At 52.9% G+C, this 20,410-nt stretch overlaps 1 protein-coding gene across 1 annotated transcript in view; it reads right to left on the bottom strand.

Moving 5' to 3' along the window:
- PARD6G (par-6 family cell polarity regulator gamma) overlaps nt 1-20,410 on the bottom strand; it is a 66,421-nt gene that overhangs the window by 1,879 nt on the left and 44,132 nt on the right. The window contains exon 3 of the mRNA XM_019643339.1: nt 10-522. Within this exon, the coding sequence (XP_019498884.1) occupies nt 10-522 (513 nt within the window). The remainder of the gene's footprint in view (nt 1-9; nt 523-20,410) is intronic.

Below are 20,410 nucleotides of genomic sequence, written 5' to 3'. Positions count from 1 at the left end.
CGGCGGGGCCGTCGGAGCGGCCGGGGCCGCAGGGCGCGCGGCCGGCGCGCAGCACGTTGTTGCGCTGGTTGGCCGGCTTGACCGTGACGATGAGGTTGTGGCTGTTGGCGATCATCATGTCCGTGACCTGGTCCAGCGTCTTGCCGGCCACCTCGATGCCGTTCACCTCCAGCACCTCGTCGTCCACGGCCAGCAGCCCGGTGCTCTCGGCCAGGCCGCCGGGCACCATGCGCGAGATGAAGATGCCCGGCACCTTCTCCAGCCCCTGCGGCGCCACCCGCACGCTCGTGCCGTCGCGGATGTAGAAGCCCAGCGGCCGTGGGCAGCCGTGGCGGTACAGCCTCACGCGCCGGTGCGTCTCGGGCAGGATGTCCACGTCGATGATGGACGACACGGGCCGGAAGTCGCGCGGGAGGCCGATGTGCAGCGGAGCGCGCCGGCGGGGCCCGTCCTCCCGCAGCGCCAGCGCCTTCCTCCGCCGGGACAGCGAGCCCGCGGCCGCACCGCCGCGCTCCGCCTCCTCTGCAAGGGGGGGGGGAGACGGGGACACGGTCAGGCCGGGGCCGGGCGGGACGCTCACCTGCCGCCCACCTGTCGGCCGCGTGCGCTGCGCACGGTGACCCCGGCCGGAGCCCCGGGCGGGACGCACCATCCAGCCGCGGCTTCGAGGACCTGACGGGCCTCCCAGGCCCGGGAGCTGAGTCGCCACCTCGTGTCGCCACACTGCGCGACTTGGGGCCGGGACGGCACACACACCGGAGCTAACTGTCTACGTCCCTGCGCCCACGGCGGTGCTGCCGCTGCCGAGCTGGCCCCAATGTGCTCACCGGGCAAATGAGAGGCCCCATTCCAGGGGGACCGCGCCCTAAAATTAACTTTCTAGAACTCTCCAAACGGACCCACAGCAACCAAGAAAACGATCGAAAGGCTAAGACGGAGGGATGAGCGGCTGCAGTGAGGAGAACTAACAACAGGCGGGAGGCGTACAAGTACCTGAGTGGGTCCCGGGAAGACAGCGTAGCAGGAAGCACCGGGACCCTGCCAGCCCCCAGGGAGGCGGCTGTGCACAGAATGTGGACGCCAACTTGGGCAAAAAGAGTGTCCTCCAAATGCTGGGGCATCTGTGCTCCAATCACTGACTGCTGCTTCTGGTCACAGAGATGCAGACAAAGAGGTGTGCAGCCCTCACGGCGCGTCTCCCCCCAGGGTCGCAAGCCCCTCCCCTCTTGCTCAAGTACTTCCAAGAGAAGTAAAGGACCAGGCCCTTCTGCCCACTTCATTGGTCACCTTTTTCCCACTGGGGGCCAAACAGTAAAGACTAGGGCATTAGAAACCAACTGCATATAGGGGAACATTAGGAAGTGACCACGCATGCCCAGAGAATGGCTCAGAAAAAACCTGAGAAGATATGTTTACAAGGTGTGATTACAAAATATGGTGATTGTTTAAATTTAAAAAATTAGACACATTTATTAAAAGACATATTGCCATTAATCCCTCTTAAAATACTCCCCCTTGCTTCTAACACACTTGCCCCATTATTCTTGCTACTTTCTAAAGCAGTTCTGAAAGTCCTTTAAAAAAAAAAAAAGATTTTATTGGGGAATTTGGGAAGGGGAACAGCCAAGTTGTTGTCCTTCAGTCTTAGTTGTGGAGGGCGCAGCTGGCTCAGCTCCAAGTCCAGTTGCCATCCGGCTGACCCCTCAGCAGCTCACAGCCGCTCACCTGAAGGTGCTGTGTTCAATCTTAGTTGCGGGTGGGCGTAGCCCACTGTCCTGGGCGGAGTCGAACGGCAAACCTTGTTGTTAGGAGCACTTGCTCTCACCAGCTGAGCCATCCTGCCACCTATTGGCTGCTCCACAGCAGCTCAGCTCGGGCGCAGCTCACTGGCCCATGTGGGAATCGAACCGGCGACCCTGTTGCTCAGAGCTCGTGCTCTTACCCAACTGAGCCACTCGACTGGTCCTGGAAGTCCTCTTGCATGAGTGTCTTTAGTTGCACTCGTGGCTGCCTCGATGTCCTGAATCAATTCAAAATGTTGACCTTTCATGGTCATTTTGACTTTGGAGAAGAGCCAGAAGTCACACAATGACAGGTCTGATGAATGAGGTAGATGAGGACAGACCGTAATGTTTTTATTTGACAGAAGTTGCCGTACCAGAAGCGATGTGTGACACGGAGCGTTGTCATGATGGAGGATGAAGTAAAGACATTCACGAAAGAGGACGTCCAGAACTGCTTCAGAAAGTGGCAAGAATGATGAGATGAGTGTGTTTGAAAAGAGAGGGAGTATTTTGAGGGGGAATTAATGGCAATGTCTTTTACTGTAATTCTTAAAATTTAAACATTCACCGTATTTTCTGATCACACCTCCTACACCTCAGGCTGATCCTTAGCACAGAAAGCACATACAAAAACAAAACAAAACAAAACTAAGAAACCCCCAACAAACCCTGGGGAAGGGGGAGAATCTGATTTCCAGAGTTATGTTATTAGATCTAAGTGTCTGTTGTTCAACAGAAAAATCACAAGACATTCAAAGAAACAGGAGAGTATGGCCCATTCAAAACTAACAAACAAAAAAACAGAAACTGTCCCTGAAACAGCAGGACAAGAAAATAATGTGTGAACAAAACTGAAATATCAATAAGAGATAAAAAAACCTAAGAGGGAACCGAATATACATTCTGGAGCTGGAAAGTAGAATAGCAAATGAAAAATTCACTAGGGGGATTCAAAGGCAGGTATGAACAAGCAAAAGAAGGAATCATAATGGAAATTATGTCTGAGGAAACAAAAGAAAAAAAATGAAGAAAAGTGAATGAATATAGCCTAAGGGACCTCTGTGACACCGCTAAGCAAACTGTGAACAGTAATAAAGACGGAGCCACTTTAAAATGCAGCAGGAGCTGCCCTCCCAGAGGAGCTGCCTGGCTGATGCCTCAAACTTTGGGGATGTGAAAAACGGCAAAATAATCTTTGGACTGATCTAGCAACTTTGTGCTCAAAGAACTGCACGCAAAGATAACAAGAAAGCAGATATTATGACTACCGGACTGAAAATTAAAAATATTGTTTAGAATCAGCATCACTATGTTATCTGTAACAATAGCAATGCTTCCCATCTATGGATGTAATTGTCTCCCTGGCCCTTCTCATAAATACCCACCGCCTTTGTCTCTTCATCAGAACATTATTTGGGCTTCTGCCTGAATCAGTGCTGCCCAAATAGCTGTTCTTTGATCTCAAATAAACACTCCTTTGCTTCTTACTTTGAAAGGCCTTTTATTTTTAGGTTACTGAAACTAAAATGTAGATCATGGGAGTCCCAGAAGGAGAAAAGAAAGGGGAGGGGGGAATATTTGAAAAAAATAATAGCTAAAGCTGCCCAGATTTGATGAAAGACATGAATATGAACATGCAAGAAGCCCAACAAATTCCAAGTGCGATGAACTTAGAGAGACACATAATGAATTATGCGAATTAGGTGAATTAGATGAACACCAAGACACATAACCAAACTTTCAAACGACAAAGACAAAGGGAGAATCTTGAAAGCAGCGAGACAGAAGCAATTCGTCACATACAAGGGACCCTTGGTAAGACTCTGCCCATTTCTCATCAGACACGTAGGAGGCCAGAGGCCAGTGGGCTGATATGGTCATGGTGCGAAAAGAAACAGAGTTGACAGCCACAAATCCCACATCCAGCAAAACTGTCCCTCAAAAGTAGGTGAGGAGTCAGACATTCCCAGGTAGACAAAAGCTGAGGAGTCTGTACCACTGGACCTGCCCGCCCTGCGAGGGACACTCCAGGGAGTCCTGCCGGTGACAGGAGAGGACTTGGGCAGGAACGTGAAGCTGACTGGAGGAATAAAGATCTCAGTAAAGGTCAATTCCTGGGCAATCACCAAAGCTGGTAGATGGTGACGGTGGTTTGGAGCTGCACTTCGTCATCTACATAATTTAAGAGACTAATTCATTTAAGGAAAAAGGCAAAAATTATTATGCTAAAAGCTGGTATTGTTGTAACTTTGGTCTGTAACTTAAAATTTTATTTTCTACATAACTTAAAAGACCAATGCATTTATAAAAAGTATTAGTGTATATTCTGGGTACACTGTATAATGATATAAGTTTGTGACACCAAAAACTGAAAGAGGTGAGGCGAGAGCGGTAAAGGGGCTGAGTTTTTGTGTGTTATTGAAGTTAAGCTGCTATAAATTGATGTTAGAACATTGTAGCTGTAGGAAGATAAATGTAATCTCCATGGTAATAACAAATAAAATAGCTATAGAATATATACAAAAAGAAATAAGAAAGGAAGTTAAACATTTTACTTAAAAAATCAATTAAACCAAAAAAAAAGGAATGCAGGAAATGAAGAGCAAAAAAAGCTACATGGCACATAGAAAACAAATCGCTCAATAACAGAAGTTAAGTCGCTCCTTAACTAGTAAGTACTTTAAATGTAAACAGGTTAAACTCTCCCATCAAAAGAGACTGGCGGGGCCGGCCGAGTGGCTCATTGGTTAAGAGTTGGCTTAAGAGCACGAGCTCTGAGCAACAGGGTCACCGGTTCGATTCCCACTTGGGCCAGTGACGCTGGTGTAACAACAACACTGCCTGTTCGATGGTGGCTACGCTCACCGGCAACTAAGACTGAAGTCGGCACCTTGAGCTGAGCTGCCGCCCGGATGGCTCAGTGGATAGAACGTGCGCTCTTAACAACAAGGCTGCTGGTTCGACTCCCGCATGGGATGGTGGCTACGCCCACCCGGAGCTAAGATTGAACACAGCACCTTGAGCTTAAAGGCCACGAGCTGCCGAGGGGCAGCCAGATGGTGACTGGTGCCCTCCACAACGAAGATTGAAGAACAACAACTTGGCTGGTCCCCCTCCCCCAATTTCCCAATTAAAAATAAATAAGTAAATAAAGAGACTGGCAGAATGGATAAATAAATGATCCAACTGTACCCAGTCAACAAGAGACTCATTTGAGATCTAAAGACACAAACCTTTGAAAGGAGAAAAAATGACATTCCATGCCAAAGTTAACCAAAAGAGAGCACCGAGGCTGTACCAATAGCAGACAAAATTAGACTTTAAATAAAATAATTACACAAGGCAAAGAAGGACATTACCTATTAAAAAAGGGTTCAATAAAGCAAGAAAATATAAAAATTATAAACATTTACACACCTAATGACAGATCATCAAAACACTATATATGATGCAAAACCTAACAGAACTGAAGGGAAAAACAGTTCTATAACAAAGTGCGAAAAGTACACCACTCACAGAAATGGGTATCATGACCCGACAAAAGGTAAGTAAGGAAACAGAGGACTTGACAAACAGACCCACTGAGTCTGACGGACAGGACGGAACACTCCACCCAACACAGCAGCAAACAGGGGTCTCAAGTGCACAAGGGACAGCTTCCAGGGTAGAGTGTATGTTAGGGCACAAATTAAGTCTCGTGACATTAACAAAGATACAAAGTATCTTCCTTGAAGTGAGAAATCAGTAACATAAAGAGAAGTGGAAAATTCACAAAAATGTGGAAACCAAACAACACTATGAAATAACGAGTGTATCAAAGAAACCACAGGGATGTTAGAAAGTACTTAGAGATGACTGAAAACACGACATAAGTTTGCAAAAAACTTACGGGACACAGTGAAAGCAGTGTTAAGGGGGAAATGTACAGCTGTAAACGCTTGCATAAAACAAGAAAGATCTGCAATTATCAACATAACTCTACAACTTAAGAAACTAGTGGACTTAGAAAAAAGAGTCTCAAATTAAAATCTGAAGAGACCTATAGTAAGCAGATTAGCTAAATAATCCAAAATCTCTCCAAACATAAAAACCATGGACCTGACGGCTTCACTGCTGAATTCTATCAAACATTTAAAGAACATTAATCCTTTTGAAACTTTCCCCAAAATCTGAAAAGGAGGGAACACTTGAGGCCAGCATTGCCCCGACCCCAAAGCCAAACAAAGCACCATAAGAAAAGTACAGACCAATATTCCCTATAAACACTGGTGTAAGAATTCTCAACAAAATTCTAGCAACTGGAATTCAGCAGCATATTAAATGGATTAGACCCCAAGACCAAGTGGGATTTATTACAGGAACCCAGTACACACCCTCCCAAGGCCACATCAGTCCTGCCCAGATGTGGTGCTGCAAACCCACCCCCAGGGCCCCTGGGGCAAGCAGGCTCCTTGCCCTGTCGGCTCTCCTGGGGAACATGGCCACAGCTCAGGGAAGAAATTCAGACATAGAATTTCTTCCGTGTGGGGAGCAGTGGCTCTGAGGCCAGTGAGAGGCCCTCACGCAGGTTCCGGGACAAGCTGCACGCAGGAGATGACAGCAGGACCCACCCGTGCATGTGAAGAAAACCAGGTGCCTGGAGCCAGGATCCAGTGCCAGCCTTCAGCCGCATCGATCAATTAACCCATTACACCATCAATCAACCAAATCATCTTTTTTTATTCCACATTGATGGCACAAGGCCCAGGAGGACTTTTGAAATAAGGTGAAGTAAAGGATCACCTAGAAGAGGAAGGTGAGGCCCCGGCAGGCAGCCTTAGAGACGCCTGTCTGGCCGTGGCGCCTCCCGCACGACCGTGGGGCAGCGGCTGCTCTTCTCTGCCGATCCACAGCCATGTCCCTCGGGGTCACTCCATGGTGCCCGAGAAGCTCCCGGCGGCCCCTGCTCACACTTACTTCACATCCGCCAGCACGAGGACACTGCTTACAGTGTGACCGCAAACCAGCTTGCGATGCCTGCGGGCCGATAACCGAGACAGACGTCTCCCCTTTGTCACACAGCTGCTTCAGGGCAGGTGACGGTTCCGCCTATGCACAGAAGCACCCTGGGGCCACCCGCACGGCCTCCCCAGGTGTGTCAGGCGCTCCCACGCCAGTACACGGGTGAGGAGACCTCAGTCTCAGCGCCCACAGACGTTTGTCACCGGCACCAGTCAGGAGGCACCTTCCAGCTAAAACATCTGTTTCACAATTTGCAATGACAGGAGCTGACTGGGACGTCAAAGAAAGCCTGAACTTTACAAAACAAGTGACTGCTGAGGGAACAGGAACACGGGGATTTAACGTGTGTGCCTGGAACATTTGCCACCCGACTCTGGCCACCATTCACTCAGGCGGGACTCAGGGCAGTCTGCTTTCAGATCGTTGTGGGGTGGGCTACAGGTGACACACTCCTTCTGACCTTGGAAACAGTACAAGCTCACCACTCAATTCTCCAAGCTGTTTGCACACCATGTAACACAGCCATTTGGCCCCATCAGTTGGGATGGTTTTTCTGACCTTTTGGTGTTGCCTGCGTGAGTGTGCACGTGTGTGTGTGTGTGTGTGCGCGCGTGCATGTGTGAGAGAATGCATGTGGGGGTGAGTGCTGTGTGTGGGTGAGGGTACATGTGTGCATGTGTATGTGGGTCTGTGCGTGCGTGTGTGCATGAGCGTGTCAGGCTGTGTCTCTGGTGTGGTGCTTTCCCCAATACTGCTATAGACTAGGAACATTTGCTCTGAGGGACTTTTAAAGTCTCCATGTGGCTCCGATGTATGGATCTGCCTGAACTTATTCAGCGTGAAGTCTTGCAGCTGCACACCCGGTTTGGATTCAGCATCAGTCTGACCACCAGCAGGGGGGCGGCTGTGCGGGTCCTGGCTGGGTGTGAAAAACTTGGTTCCCTCCAGGCACCACAGGGACTCACGTGCACTGTAAACTGCCTGCAGTCTGGAAGCGCACCTGCACCTTGCACGTCCTTATAACCAGCAACAACATGAAGACAACCGTGAGAAAATGGCACCTTCAGCAGCTGTGATTTCCAGTCACAGGAACGGTCGTGTATACACAGCAATTGTCATGACTGAGAAGAAACAGGTCGGAGCAGAAACTCGGCAAAAATGACACCTTAGAGCCAGGCTTTGTGCAGAAGGGCAGCGAACGCGGGCACGTCACCCTGCGGGGTGGCCAGGGTGTAGAGGGCGGGTGGCAGGCGGCCCAGCCACAGCCCTCAGGCACTGCTGCACCCACACACTTGCTTCTTGTAGCCGGACATGCAGAACCAAGGAGCGGGTGCTCGACGGGGCCCCCACTGCTTTTCCGACAGAGCCAGACAGAGGAGGGTGGCGGGGGGAGACGGCCCCACAGGCGCCCGGTCTTCTGTCTGGCCTGGCCCGCCTTGTCCACACCCAGTGCCGCTGCCAAGCCTGGTCCTGCCTCCCAGGACCAGCTGACTGACCTTCGGGCATCACGAAGACAAGAAGAACACACTCCGCAGCCACAGTCCTATCAGGGCCACAGGATGAGCTGCTGGGAGCCCCTCCCCGGGCACCTGGGAGAGTCGCGGGGCCAAGACCCAGGAGGTGGTGCCAGCAATGGCTGCTGGCTTCGGAGCAAAGGGACTGTGGACATGAAACAGGAGAGAAGTGGGGACTGCTTTTCCCTGGACGCGCACCGCAGGGGACCAGCCGGCAGCTACACCGCTCCGTCACTGGACAAACACGCACACAGGCACCCTGCAGGAACTGCTCCCCTGGATCAGAAACAAGTCAGAACAAGTCTTTGCTCTGAAAGGCACCGGAAACGCCAACAGTATGAAAGTCTGCCACACAAGCTGAAAACAAAATGTGCCACGTTTTACAAAGGAATCCAAAACTCGAAGCAGTTTTCTCTCTCCCCCCAACTTTGTCTTGAAGCCTTAAGGGGGAGAGGTACAGCTGTAAATGCTTGCATAAAGCAAGCCTGTGTCGGTCCTATTTTCCCCTCAAACCCCCACTCAACACAGTGTCCGAATCCGACTCTGGGCGGTGACAACTCCCAGGAGCCACCACAGCTGATTCGTGGGCATCAGGGCCCTGTCCCCTGGGGATGGAGGTCTTAGCATCAGGGTGATGCTCCGAGGAGGCGGCTGGGCTAGTTCTCTCCCTGGCTTCAGGGCACAGGCTTCCGGCTGTGCTGCTCGGGTCTGGGAGGCAGCTGGGTGGGAGGCTCACCACGGCACACGGGCCCACGCATCTCAGGAAGTGGCTCCACGTGCGTGTCCTGCTTTCTGGCTGCTCTTATCAGGGCTGGTTCCAGATACAACCCAGGGCGGCAAGCCCGTTAGGGCCTCTGGCAGCAACAGCTCCAATGACGATGGAAACGTGTAAGACCCGTCAGCCCGTCGCCCCGATCCTGGGCCCCAGCAGACACCCCTGCAGTCTTCCCGGGCGCATCCAGCCCACTCCTGAATGGAGCGGTGGTGGGGCGGGGCCGTGGCCCAGGGCGCTTCGCAGGCCCAGAGCAGGACCAACTTCCCTACAGCTCTGTCCTCCTCGGGACCTTTCGCATAAGCAGAGTCACACCCTGAGTGGCCTTCTGGTCTGGCGTGTGTCGCTCAGCACAGCGTCTCCAAGGTCCTGCCCCGCTGCAGTGATGTCAGGGCGGCACTCTTGTTATGGCTGAAGTTTTCTGTCTTTTTTATTAAGTTATTGGGGTGACAATTAATAGTAAAGCTACATAGGTTTCAGGTGAACAATTCTGTAATACATCATCTATACGTCACATTGTGTGCTCACCACCCAGAGGCAGTTCATCTAATGGCTGAAGTGTTCTGTGTGTGGATGGACCAGTTTGTTCACCCACGAATTCCTGACAGACACTTGACTTGCTTCCAGCTTTTGGAATTGTGAGTAATGTTGCCATGAAAATTCGTGCACAGGTGTCCGTGTGCTCGCTTCTCTTGGGTGGACACCTAGACATGGAACTGCCGGGTCATGTGCTCACTCTAACTTTCTCAGGAACCCACACTGTCCTCCACGGCAGCTGCAGTGTCTGAGGGTCCACCCTCTCCACATTCTCAGCCTTTGTTCTTCTCCGTCTGTCTCGTGCATATTGGCTGTTTGTACATCTTTTTCAAAGATGTAGCTGTTCAGATCCTTTACCCATTTGCCAATTTTTATTTATTGATTGATTTTTTTAAAAAAATATTTTATTGGGGAATTGGGGAGGGGAACAGTGTTGGGGAATTGGGGAAGCAGACATTGTGTTTTTCAGCTCCAAGTCAAGTTTTGGTCCGTCAATCTTAGTTTTGGAGGGCGCAAGCTTAGTTCCAAGTCCAGTTGCCGCTTTCAGTCTAGTTGCGGGGGGCACAACCCACCATCCCATGCGAGAGTTGAACCCGGCAACCTTGTTGTTAGGAGCACGTGCTCTCACCAGCTGAGCCATCCTGCCACCTGTTGGCAGCTCAGCGGCAGCTCAGCTCAGGCGTAGCATCACTGGCCCATGTGGGAATCGAACCGGCGACCCTGTTGCTCAGAGCTCGCTGTTAACCAACGCGCCACTCGGCCAGCCCTAAAGTCCATTCGGAAGTACTCTTCTCTGCCAAAAAGAAGCTGTGCCCAAGTTCTGGGGGCTTTTGGCTGCTCCCCAAGGGTTTGCTGAGATGCTGTCACAGTGCACAGTGAGAAACACGGGCTCCTGGGCAGCCCCCAAAATTCTCTGAGATTCAGGGTGCAGGTTGCTGGGGAGACCACTGAGGTCAGTGATGTGCGGCTCACTGAATCTGCTGTTTGCCACTTCTCGCTTCAGGGTTTGTGGAGAAGCCTGGTCCAGTCACTGAGCCAGTGTGGCTGCAGACGCCGCCTCGCTATGTCCTCAAGGCAGACAGCAGGTCACATGGGCTGTTCCTCCTCTTGTAAGGACACAGCCCTGCCAGGTCAGGCCCTTTTACGACCTCATCTGACCGTAACTGCCCCCAAACTGCCCTCGCACTGGGGTCAGGGCTTCAGTGTGGGTGGGGGGACAAATTCAGTCCCCAGCACTGCGCAGTCACAGCCGTCTGCATTACTGCACCATGAGCACTTTCCATGTCAAGACGGCCCTCGTCCATCACAGCCATCGTGTGCACAGCGCAGCGTGTGCCCATGCTTCTGGCTGGGCCCTCCCAGGGGAGTGGCGCTGCTGGGCTCAGGTCAGCATACAGGGCGAGACACTCTCAAGCCTGTTTCTGGGCAGGCTTCTCCAAATGCAGTGACTCCAGCTGCCCACCAGCCCCAGCAGCCTGCGGTGATGTTCTGGTCAGAGGACAGAAAATCCAGAGGCTTCCTAGAGGTGGCGTTTTGGGGGGAGAACAGGTTTGCTGGTTCGTGCCCAGAAGGTGGAGACGGACAGAAGAGCTACAAGTCATGAAGAAGACAGAAAGGCAGAAGACGGTCAAAGGGGCTGGGGGTGGGGGCTAAAGGACATGTCTTGAAACTGTTGGAATTCCCGTTTTACCTGGAAAGTATTAGTAACAGACAGAAGTATGCGAGACAGGAGGGAATAGCGGCTAAAGGGACAGGTGAAAACAGAAATGCGAGTGGACCCCCAGCATATTTAGAGGATGCACGTATGTGCTTTCTAACCAAGATTTCCTAATGTCTCTACCTGGAAAAGTCCAACACCCTGAGAAGAGATGATGGATGTGCCCCATATGTTAAGTTTGAACTTAGAATGTAAAATTTCAGAACCAGTTACCCTACTTATAATGTATATTTCCTATTCCCTCAGAACTGAAAACAAAATGCCCAGAGCCCCCAAACGACCAAAACCGGCCACTGCGGTGGGATCTTAGCCGCTACGTAGTCTCGTGGTGAGGGGACGGAGGAGGGTGGGAGAGACGCCCGCGTCAGCCTCGGGCCTCTGCTGTGGTCCTTTCAGAAGCAGACCCGCTGGCTTGGATCCAGGGCCCAGGGCGGCCCCCCACGGCAGACGGTGCTCGGGAGGCTGGGCCGCAGGAGAAGCATAGTCATGTAGGTGGCCCTTCACCAAGTCCTGAAAACAGGAAACACGCACGGGAGAAACCGCAGCCCAATGGAACAGCACGTGCTGCCAGACAGGACGTGGCGGCTTTATTCTGTGTTCGGTTTTCCCAGATACTGCTGAGCCTTGCTCCTAAAATCCAGCACACACGACTACACAACCGAGTGAACGTAACACCGGGGAAGCTCAGAAACATGTCAGATGGCATCAGTGCGACGGTTTTGTAAAACGTCACCACTGGGGGAAAGCGGGCAAAGGACACAGGGTCTGTGCACGACGTCTGACAACTGCAATCATCTCCAAAAACAATCTCAATAAAAGGCCACCCTGGCACAGGGCAGCGGTCACGTGCCCACCCACTGGGGAAGTGGGCAGTAAGTTCTGCCTCTGGCGGGGGCTTCGGGCAGACTCCTTGGCGAGTCTGAGCACTGCGAGGCCCCCACCCCGTCCCTCCTCCCGGCTGCACCCACGGCAGGACGACTCCCCCAGACTCTGTTCCCTGGGATGCACAGATGAGAAGCCCAGGGAGCTCCCAGGAGCAGCGCAGCCCCGCACGGCACACCACGCCGGCTCCTGCCGGGCCTGGGTTGGCTGGGGACAGCCATTCTCAAGGGGGCTGGCAGGGTGGAGCACGCAATTGGGAGGAGCGTCATTTTCAGCACAACCCTCTTGTCATGGCCCTTCTGGGAAACCCGAGTCTTTACCTCCATAATACACACAGCAGAAAACAAACGTCAACAAGTGTGGGCGGGCTCGGTGAGGGGTACGGGGAAGGGTGCTGGGGGCTGGCTGTCCTGTGCTGCTCAGAAGGGACGTGGGTCTAGGACAAAGGCTGAGGGCCACCGTCTGGGGCGCTGGGGTCTCGACCGTGATTTCCTTGAATGTCTGTCCCTAAGCTCTGTCCCGCCACATACAGGATCTCGGCGAATGCAAAACAGCCTTACAGCTTCATGCTGTTTGCGCCTCTTCCTGGAAGGAATGAGGGACGCGCCAACCTGGGCAGACAGTTAATGGGTAACATGCCGAGTCGAGGGAAATGGAGAGCCAACCATCTAATTTCCTACATTTTTGCAGAAGCCACAAAGGGGGGCTGATTACAAAGCTCCAATCGGAACCCGTGGTTCCCACCTCAAGCCCACGTGGGAGGACTTCTTGCCAAACATCCCGGCCCTGTGCCCACGGCCAGACCCAGGAGGCGCCGCCTGTGCGCCTTAAAAGGGGAGGGCCTTGGGGGGGTGCCTGCAGTCACACATTTCTAACCAGAGGGAACATTTTTACTCAGTAATCCCAGGAGCTGAAATCACTCAGGTGTGTCTCGGGGAAGCCGCCTCAGGCACAGAGCCAGGCCAGGCAACGCGAAAGCATCCTGGGGCGACGGCCACCTCTGCCCACGCTGCCCGGCCCTGGGACACATTCCTTTCCTTACAGGGCTGTGTCCCGGTACAGCCAGCGGCCCGCAGCGGGCCCTGTGAGGCCCTGAGAGCAGGAGGGACCCTGCACCATGGTCCGTGCCCTGCTGCCCTGGCACTGCCATCCCCCCCCCCACTCCCCTGACTGATCCAACCAGACTCAGCGGCCTTCTTCTTCCCAAGCTCCTTGTGACGGTAACTGCAGCAGAGCTGGGAAACACCCGATGGCTGGGGCCTGCAGCTGCCCCGCAAACTTCCATAAAAACCACCTCATTTTTACAGTCACTTGTCTATCACACCAGTGACAGGGGTGCCCGAGGGTAACGGGATCTCGAACATGGTAAGAAGCAGGTCCGGCCCAGCTGCTAGCACTTCAGACGCCCCAGACCCTCAGCCTGCAAGCCCGGGACCAGCCATGGCGACCCCAAGGTTCCCGACCCCCAGCAGACACGTGGTGACAGGGGAGACTCATCTGTGGCTGTCATGACTGGGTGTGCTACTGGCTTGACGTGGGTGGGGCCCCGGGTGTGAAGAAATAACCCACAATGCTCAGGACGCCCCAGGGCAGAGAACCATCCACACAAAGTGCCAGTCGGGCCGGGGCCAGGGCGCCGGTGCATGAACACGGGGTCCCACCGGACGCTGGTGGCGCAGTTGCCACCTCTGAGCCTGCGCTCCCAGCCGTCCCGGGTTCTGGTTGGGGACATGGAGCCCCCATACAGATGTCTGGAGAAGTGACCCTTCTACCCCAGCGTTCCCCTCATGGCGTCAGACCCCGCCCACCCAGAGCCCCTTGTGGCCTGTCCACGCGCACCGCGCACTCTGCTGGCAGCCGGCGGGGCCTCCCCTCTTCATAGAACGAGGCAAAGAGGCCCTGCGTGTGGCTTCAGGGTCCCACAGAGCTGGCCTGGCCCACGGCCCCGCACAAGACCTGCGGCCACAGCACCTGTGGCCAGAAGCCCCCTGAGGCCTGGAGTGCGCGCCACACCTGACACCTCACGGCCTCTGCCGTGGGTCACCCAGGCACTCAAGGCCCTCCAGCAGCCACAGCATGACATTAGCTTTGACCCTGAGCAGCTGTGTCCCTCTCCTGAAACACCTGGGCCACCTCGACTGCCTCTGTCGAGGGGCTCAGAAGCACGGCAGCCCCTGCCAGCTCCCTTTTCGTCTCTCCACCTCAGGAGACCCAGACACTCAGCAGATGACATGTGAGCTGGAGGGACAGCTGGTGTCCAACTCTGCACCGGAAACCACTGGCGCTCACTGATAATAGACATACGCCCCTGTCTTTGCTAACAGCTGAGGAATCAATCCCCAGGTGCTGACACCTCAACTCTCAATATACTTCTAATAACATCTGAAAATACACAGTAAAAAGTAATTCATCTTTAAAGGTAATGTTTTGGCCAAAGCGTTCTGAGACAAGCACAAACAGCATTCAGATAGCTTTCACAGGAAAAGGAAAGGCACTAATCCAACACTTTTCTCAGTGACCCAGACATCATCTGGGAGGCGACACACAGCAGTCGTCCATCCTGCGTGAGCCATGTGTCGGAAACACACCCTCAGAAAGCTGACCAAAGTGTGGATTAATTCCTTAAAACATCGCAACTGCTACTTGGGGAGGACAAACATCCATGGAGACCCTTTCACCCAAGGTCACACTTTTAGACTGTAGCTCTGGGTGCAGGTCTGGACGCTTGGCTGAATGACACGTGCCAAAAAGCTGAGGCACCTTGTCCACTGACAGAGGTCTTCCCTCCAGACTTCCCTCTGCCTTGGTGGCCCAGCCTCCCGGAGGGGCCCGCGGGATGGGCTGCCTGTGCCACTCCGGGTGCCCGGGGGCCCTCCCTCGGAGACGGGAGGACCACGCTCAACGCTGCACCCCACCCTACCGTCACGAGCTCCCTGTCTGAAGAAGACATCTGAAGGGAAACTGAGGAAGAAGGGAGAGCTGACCGTGTGAGAGACAGGCCACGAGTGGGGGTGGCGGGGGAGGGGACACACACCAGCCAGAGCGAAAAGTATGCTGGTCTTCCCAACGGTGATTCTAAAAAATTACGCTGAACAGCCCAAAGACAAAGACTGCCAGCATCATTCTCCTTCCTTCATTTTACAGTCAGAAAACTCTCAGGTGGTCATGAGGGAGCACACGCCACTCACCCAGTAATGGCAGGTTGGGGCAGCGAGACCCCTCAGAGCTAAGCCAGGCCTCACACACAAACCCCAGCATCGGGCAAGTCTGGTTAGGAGTCCGTTTCGTCTTTTGCCTACATCTCTGTGCTATGAATAACAAGCACTTCCCGAGAAGCTGGGAGAAACCCCTCATTTGTTTCTGCAGACATTCCTTCGGCTTTAGCACTCCACTGTTCCCCAGATCACGGAGATACGGACCTAGCAAAACCAGTGATAATGATCTTTCTATATCAAAACCAGCCCTAACGAAGTTTCATGCAACTTAACAAAAAGAAACGGAAAATACAACAAATCCTCTAAGTGAAGCTGTGGTCTAAAGTTTAAATCGCCCAAGCCAGGAAACCAACTCCGAGTCCCAGTGTGGGCTGAGAGCACATGGCACACAAGGAAACCGCACGTACAGACACATCCCGAAATTCTAATTCCAACGCCATGTGTGCAGTGAATGTCGACACGGCTAAAAGCGCTTTAACTCTTGTCTCTATGGGCTTTCTTGGTATAACTACATTAGCGGTCAGGTTGCTGTATTTCCTTTGGTCTTTTTAGTTCCCTGGACAAGATGAAATTAAGAGCGCACCCCAGATGCATTTGCCCCCAATGTAAGAAGCTAACAGAAGGTCTTCAAACCAATGAGGGGCCTTCACGAAACACCCGCAGCAAACCTCATGCTTGCTGGTGAGAGACTGGCTGCCTTTTCACAAAGCTCAGGGCTGGCTTGCGGACGCCTGCTCTTCCTGTGACACTGCACCGGGAAAGAAAACACAAGGACGGGCGTCCAGGTGGGAAAGGAAGGCGTAAAACCACGTCTAGGACGGAACTGCTGGGTCACGTGGCAGCGCTACGTTTGCCTTTTTGAGGAGCCGCCGGACTGCACTGAGCACACACGTCCACAGCAGCATCTCCCTCAATCGCCCAAAGGTGGGAGCAAGCCAGGAGTCCATCAGCTGCGGAACGGGTAAACAGAATGTGGTGTATCCCCACCATGGAACATTACTCAGCCACAAAAGGGAACAAAGCGCTGACACTCGCTGCAGCGTGGATGAACCCTGAAAATGTTATGCTGAGTGAGAGAAGCCAGGGGCCAAAGACCACACACGGGAAGACTCCACATCTGTGAAGCGTCCAGAGCAGACAAATCCATAGGGACAGCAAGACCAGTGGTTGTGGGGGGCTGGGGGAGGGTACGTAACGGGCTAGGGGTTTCTTTCTGGGGGGATGAAAATGTTCTAAAACTGATTGATGTTGTTCAACTCCGTGAACACCCTAAAAACCACCCAACTGCACACTCACTAGTGGGTGAATTATATAATGTGAATTATATCTCAATAAAGTTTTCATTAAAATAAATAAATAAAATGGTGCCTTCCCACGTTGGAAGGAGCGAAAAGAAACAGCAGGTCCCCTAGACCTGACGGCACAGAGCTGTTCTAGTTGCTGCGATCTCAGGATGTCTTTAAAGAGTGAGATTTGTGGGCCGGCTGAGTGGCTCAGTTGGTTAAGAGTTGGCTTAAGAGCGCGAGCTCTGAGCAACAGGGCTGCCAGTTCAATTCCCACATGGGCCAGTGATGCTGCGCCCGAGCTGAGCTGTCGCTGAGCTGCCAACAGGTGGCAGGATGGCTCAGCTGGTGTAACAACAAGATTGCCTGTTCGATGGTGGCTACGCTCACCGGCAACTAAGACTGAACTCGGCACCTTGAGCTGAGCTGCCGCCCGGATGGCTCAGTGGATTGGGTGTGTGCTCTTAACAACAAGGCTGCTTGTTCGACTCCCGCATGGGATGGTGGCTACGCCCACCCGCAACTAAGATTGAACACAGCACCTTGAACTTAGAGGCCACGAGCTGCCAACGGGCAGCCAGATGGCAACTGGCATGCCCTCCACAACAAAGATTGAAGAACAACAACTTGGCTGGTCCCCCTCCCCAATTCCCCAACACTGCTCCCCTCCCCCAGTTCCCCAATAAAATCTTTTAAAAAAAGACAACTCTGCAAATATTAAAAAAAAAAAAAGAAAAAAAAGTGAGATTTGTGAGTCTAACCTTTCCCCCACTTTTAACCACTTTCTTCCCCCAATGGGGCTAACCCCCAACCAAAATCAGTGAGTGAAAGCCTGAAAGATCTGGCCTGTGCCATCCAGCATACGCCTCGCTTCATCCTGGGCCAGTGCATGGTCTCCGTTTACAAACAGGCTCATGGGTGGGTATGTGTGTCCCGGATGAGGGCCCCGTGCAGACAGGGACAGCTGTGGTGCCCGAGACCGTTGCCCGGGGTGTCCTGGGAAGTGCAGACCACTGAGGCACACAAATCACAGCTGAAATGATTTGTGATGTGCCTGTTTCTGTTGGAGGCTCTTTTCTTGACTATTTTGAATTGCTTTCATTTTCGTTACCAACTTGGAGCTTTTGGTCATTGCGGACTTCTGTCCTGGCTTCTGTGCGGTCTCTGGGGTGGCCATGGTGAAGATGCAGGCTCTGCAGAGGAAGGGGCAGCAATTCCAGGGGTGAAAGGGAGGTGAGAGGCGGATGAACCTGCCAATTGTCGTAGCTTCTGTGATGCTTCAAACATGGGATCGCTTCCCGGAAGCTCAGGGACGTCTGCCAACGTCATTTCATTACCTCAGTGCCTTTATCTGGTAAGTACCAGCAAGTTACCTCATCTTCGTTCTGCAGAGGGCAGAGGTTAAGCTGACACAGCAGCAGATGACGCACATCAGGGATGATGATTGCAAATGAGACGAGGGCTCTGTCCCCTCCGAATTCACCATTAGTGAAGTTGTCACCTTGTGCAGCCCCATGCCTGCTCCTCGCACCCACTGACAACACTGTCCACTCAGCCTGGCTGCTACCGAGACCCTCCGTCCCAGCGGCCAGTGGCCCCTGCCGGCCCCCATCACGGAGAGAAAGCAGGGGCATCGGAGGGAGGCCAGACCCAATCAGACGCCAGGTCACTGGGCGCAACCCGACAGGCAGAGCCAAGCTGGCAGGAGGCGGCAGAAGGGTCAGAGGATACGGTCACGCTGGAGAGCTGCGTGAGGCCACGTGGTGTCCAAACAGGTCGTGTCCTCCGCCTCCGCCCTGGACTCAAGGAAACTCTTCTTTCTGGTGTATTGTTAGAAAATCCCATCATCTGCGAGGAACCACAAGGTCCCGCCGTCCCCAGGCGTGGCCCTACGTGTTGTCCAAGAGCTGACCTTGATTGACAGCCTAGTGGTGTTGACCCATTTCGCCAAGCGCAGGAATTTCTTTGACTATACAGGTGGCACGGCCACAGAGTCGCCACTTAGAAATCCATGCTGACGGGCAGCCGGGTGGCTCAGGTGGTTAGAGCATGATTTGGAGCTGATGGGTCCTGGAAAAACACACTGTTCCCCAATAAATTTTAAAAAAGAAGAGAAAAAAAGAAATCCATGCTGAACGGCCAGTTATATCCTCGGAAGGTGATTTAACTTTTACTGCATCAAGAAGAAGGGACTTTAAGCCTGATTTTAATAAAAGTATATTACCATATTTCCCCATGTATAAGACACATCCTTTTTTGAAAAATCTGGTGTCTAATAACTGGGTGCGTCTTATACAGTGGTTGGGTTTTTTTACTTGCATTTCTTGCTTTTTTCACGCTTGTTTTTGTGCTCATACAACCACTGTATAAGATGTACCCAGTTTCTAGACCCCAAATTTTTTGGAAAAGGGTGCATCTTATACATGGGGAAATACGGTAACTTTCACTGTGTTTCCCATCTAGATAAATCTGAAGCCAAAGTCACTGCAGCCAGAGGTGAAATTATTCCAGGAACAAAACCAAAGCCCCTAGGGCACAAAGGGACATGCACACACACACACACAAGCACATGCGCACACACGCACACGTGCGTATGCACACGCAACCCACATGCACGCGTGCCACTCACCCTTAACTTCAAATCAAGTGTTAATAAGCATTTTGTCTGTAGCTGCTACTCCCTCCCCGCTTAAAACACACAAAATTTTACCGCGAACACCTGAAATCTACTTCATGACCAACGTCGTTTCATCTTCTCTGGTCTTCAGAACCATCTTCAGAAATCAAGGGAGAATCCTATAAGTTACATGAATGGCCTTGGGCCCAGGCTTCCTGCGTGGCGGGCGGTGTGGCTCAGGCTGCGAGCAGCGGACTCCTTCCTGGGGACAACGGGTGCACAGCACTGGGCTTAACTGTCCTTAGATTCTGCTCCAGGGTGGAAGGAACCTGTGTCCTGCCACAGGCAGGACACGAGACAGGCGGTGTGACGACCACGTCCAGCTTCTGCGAGGGATGCCCGGGGCGCTCGGCAGGCGCTGGGCAGTGGACCCCAGCCCTTCTCGCTGCTGCTGGAAGACCAGGACACCCCAGGAACGCACCCTGGCTCCGCCTCCCTGTTCCTATACCCACAACCCCATCACACCGGCAGGGGCCGCGCAGGCAAGGGCACAGGACGATAATCGCAGCTCACACTCGTACAAAGCCCCGATGTTGGGCCCTGTTCTGCGAGTTTTCCAAATATTTAATCCACCCAAACCGAGGTTTAAGAGACAAGGAAACTGAGGCACAAGAGAGACGACGTAACCTGCCCCAGGCCATGTGGCTGGTGAGCTGAGGACATGTTCCCTTTCATTACTGTCTTGCCCAAGGACCACGACTAGCCGAGGACACAGAGGACTGGTGGTTCGAAGGGAACTAGATTGAAAGAAGCTCACGTTCTGGGAGCTGATCTCAGACAATGAGCTTAACTAACTAACAGCACCAGTGCCAGGAGTGAGCGCCTCTCATTGGCACATCATCCAATCTGTGCTGGGGCAAGTCGCCACCATTTTACCCTAAGTCACTGACCCAACTCGGTATCTTGGGAAGTGGGGTGAGCTCTCGCAGGCGTTCTCATGGGCCAAATGCTTGCTGGGGAGGCCGCGTGGGCGGCCGCCATTCACAGTGGTGTCTGTCCCAGCTGGGAGACCAGGTCCTGACCCCTGG

The sequence above is a fragment of the Hipposideros armiger genome, unplaced genomic scaffold (assembly GCF_001890085.2).
Source record: "Hipposideros armiger isolate ML-2016 unplaced genomic scaffold, ASM189008v1 scaffold_77, whole genome shotgun sequence".
Lineage (NCBI taxonomy): Eukaryota > Metazoa > Chordata > Mammalia > Chiroptera > Hipposideridae > Hipposideros > Hipposideros armiger.
This window is presented reverse-complemented; position numbering and strand designations above follow the sequence as displayed.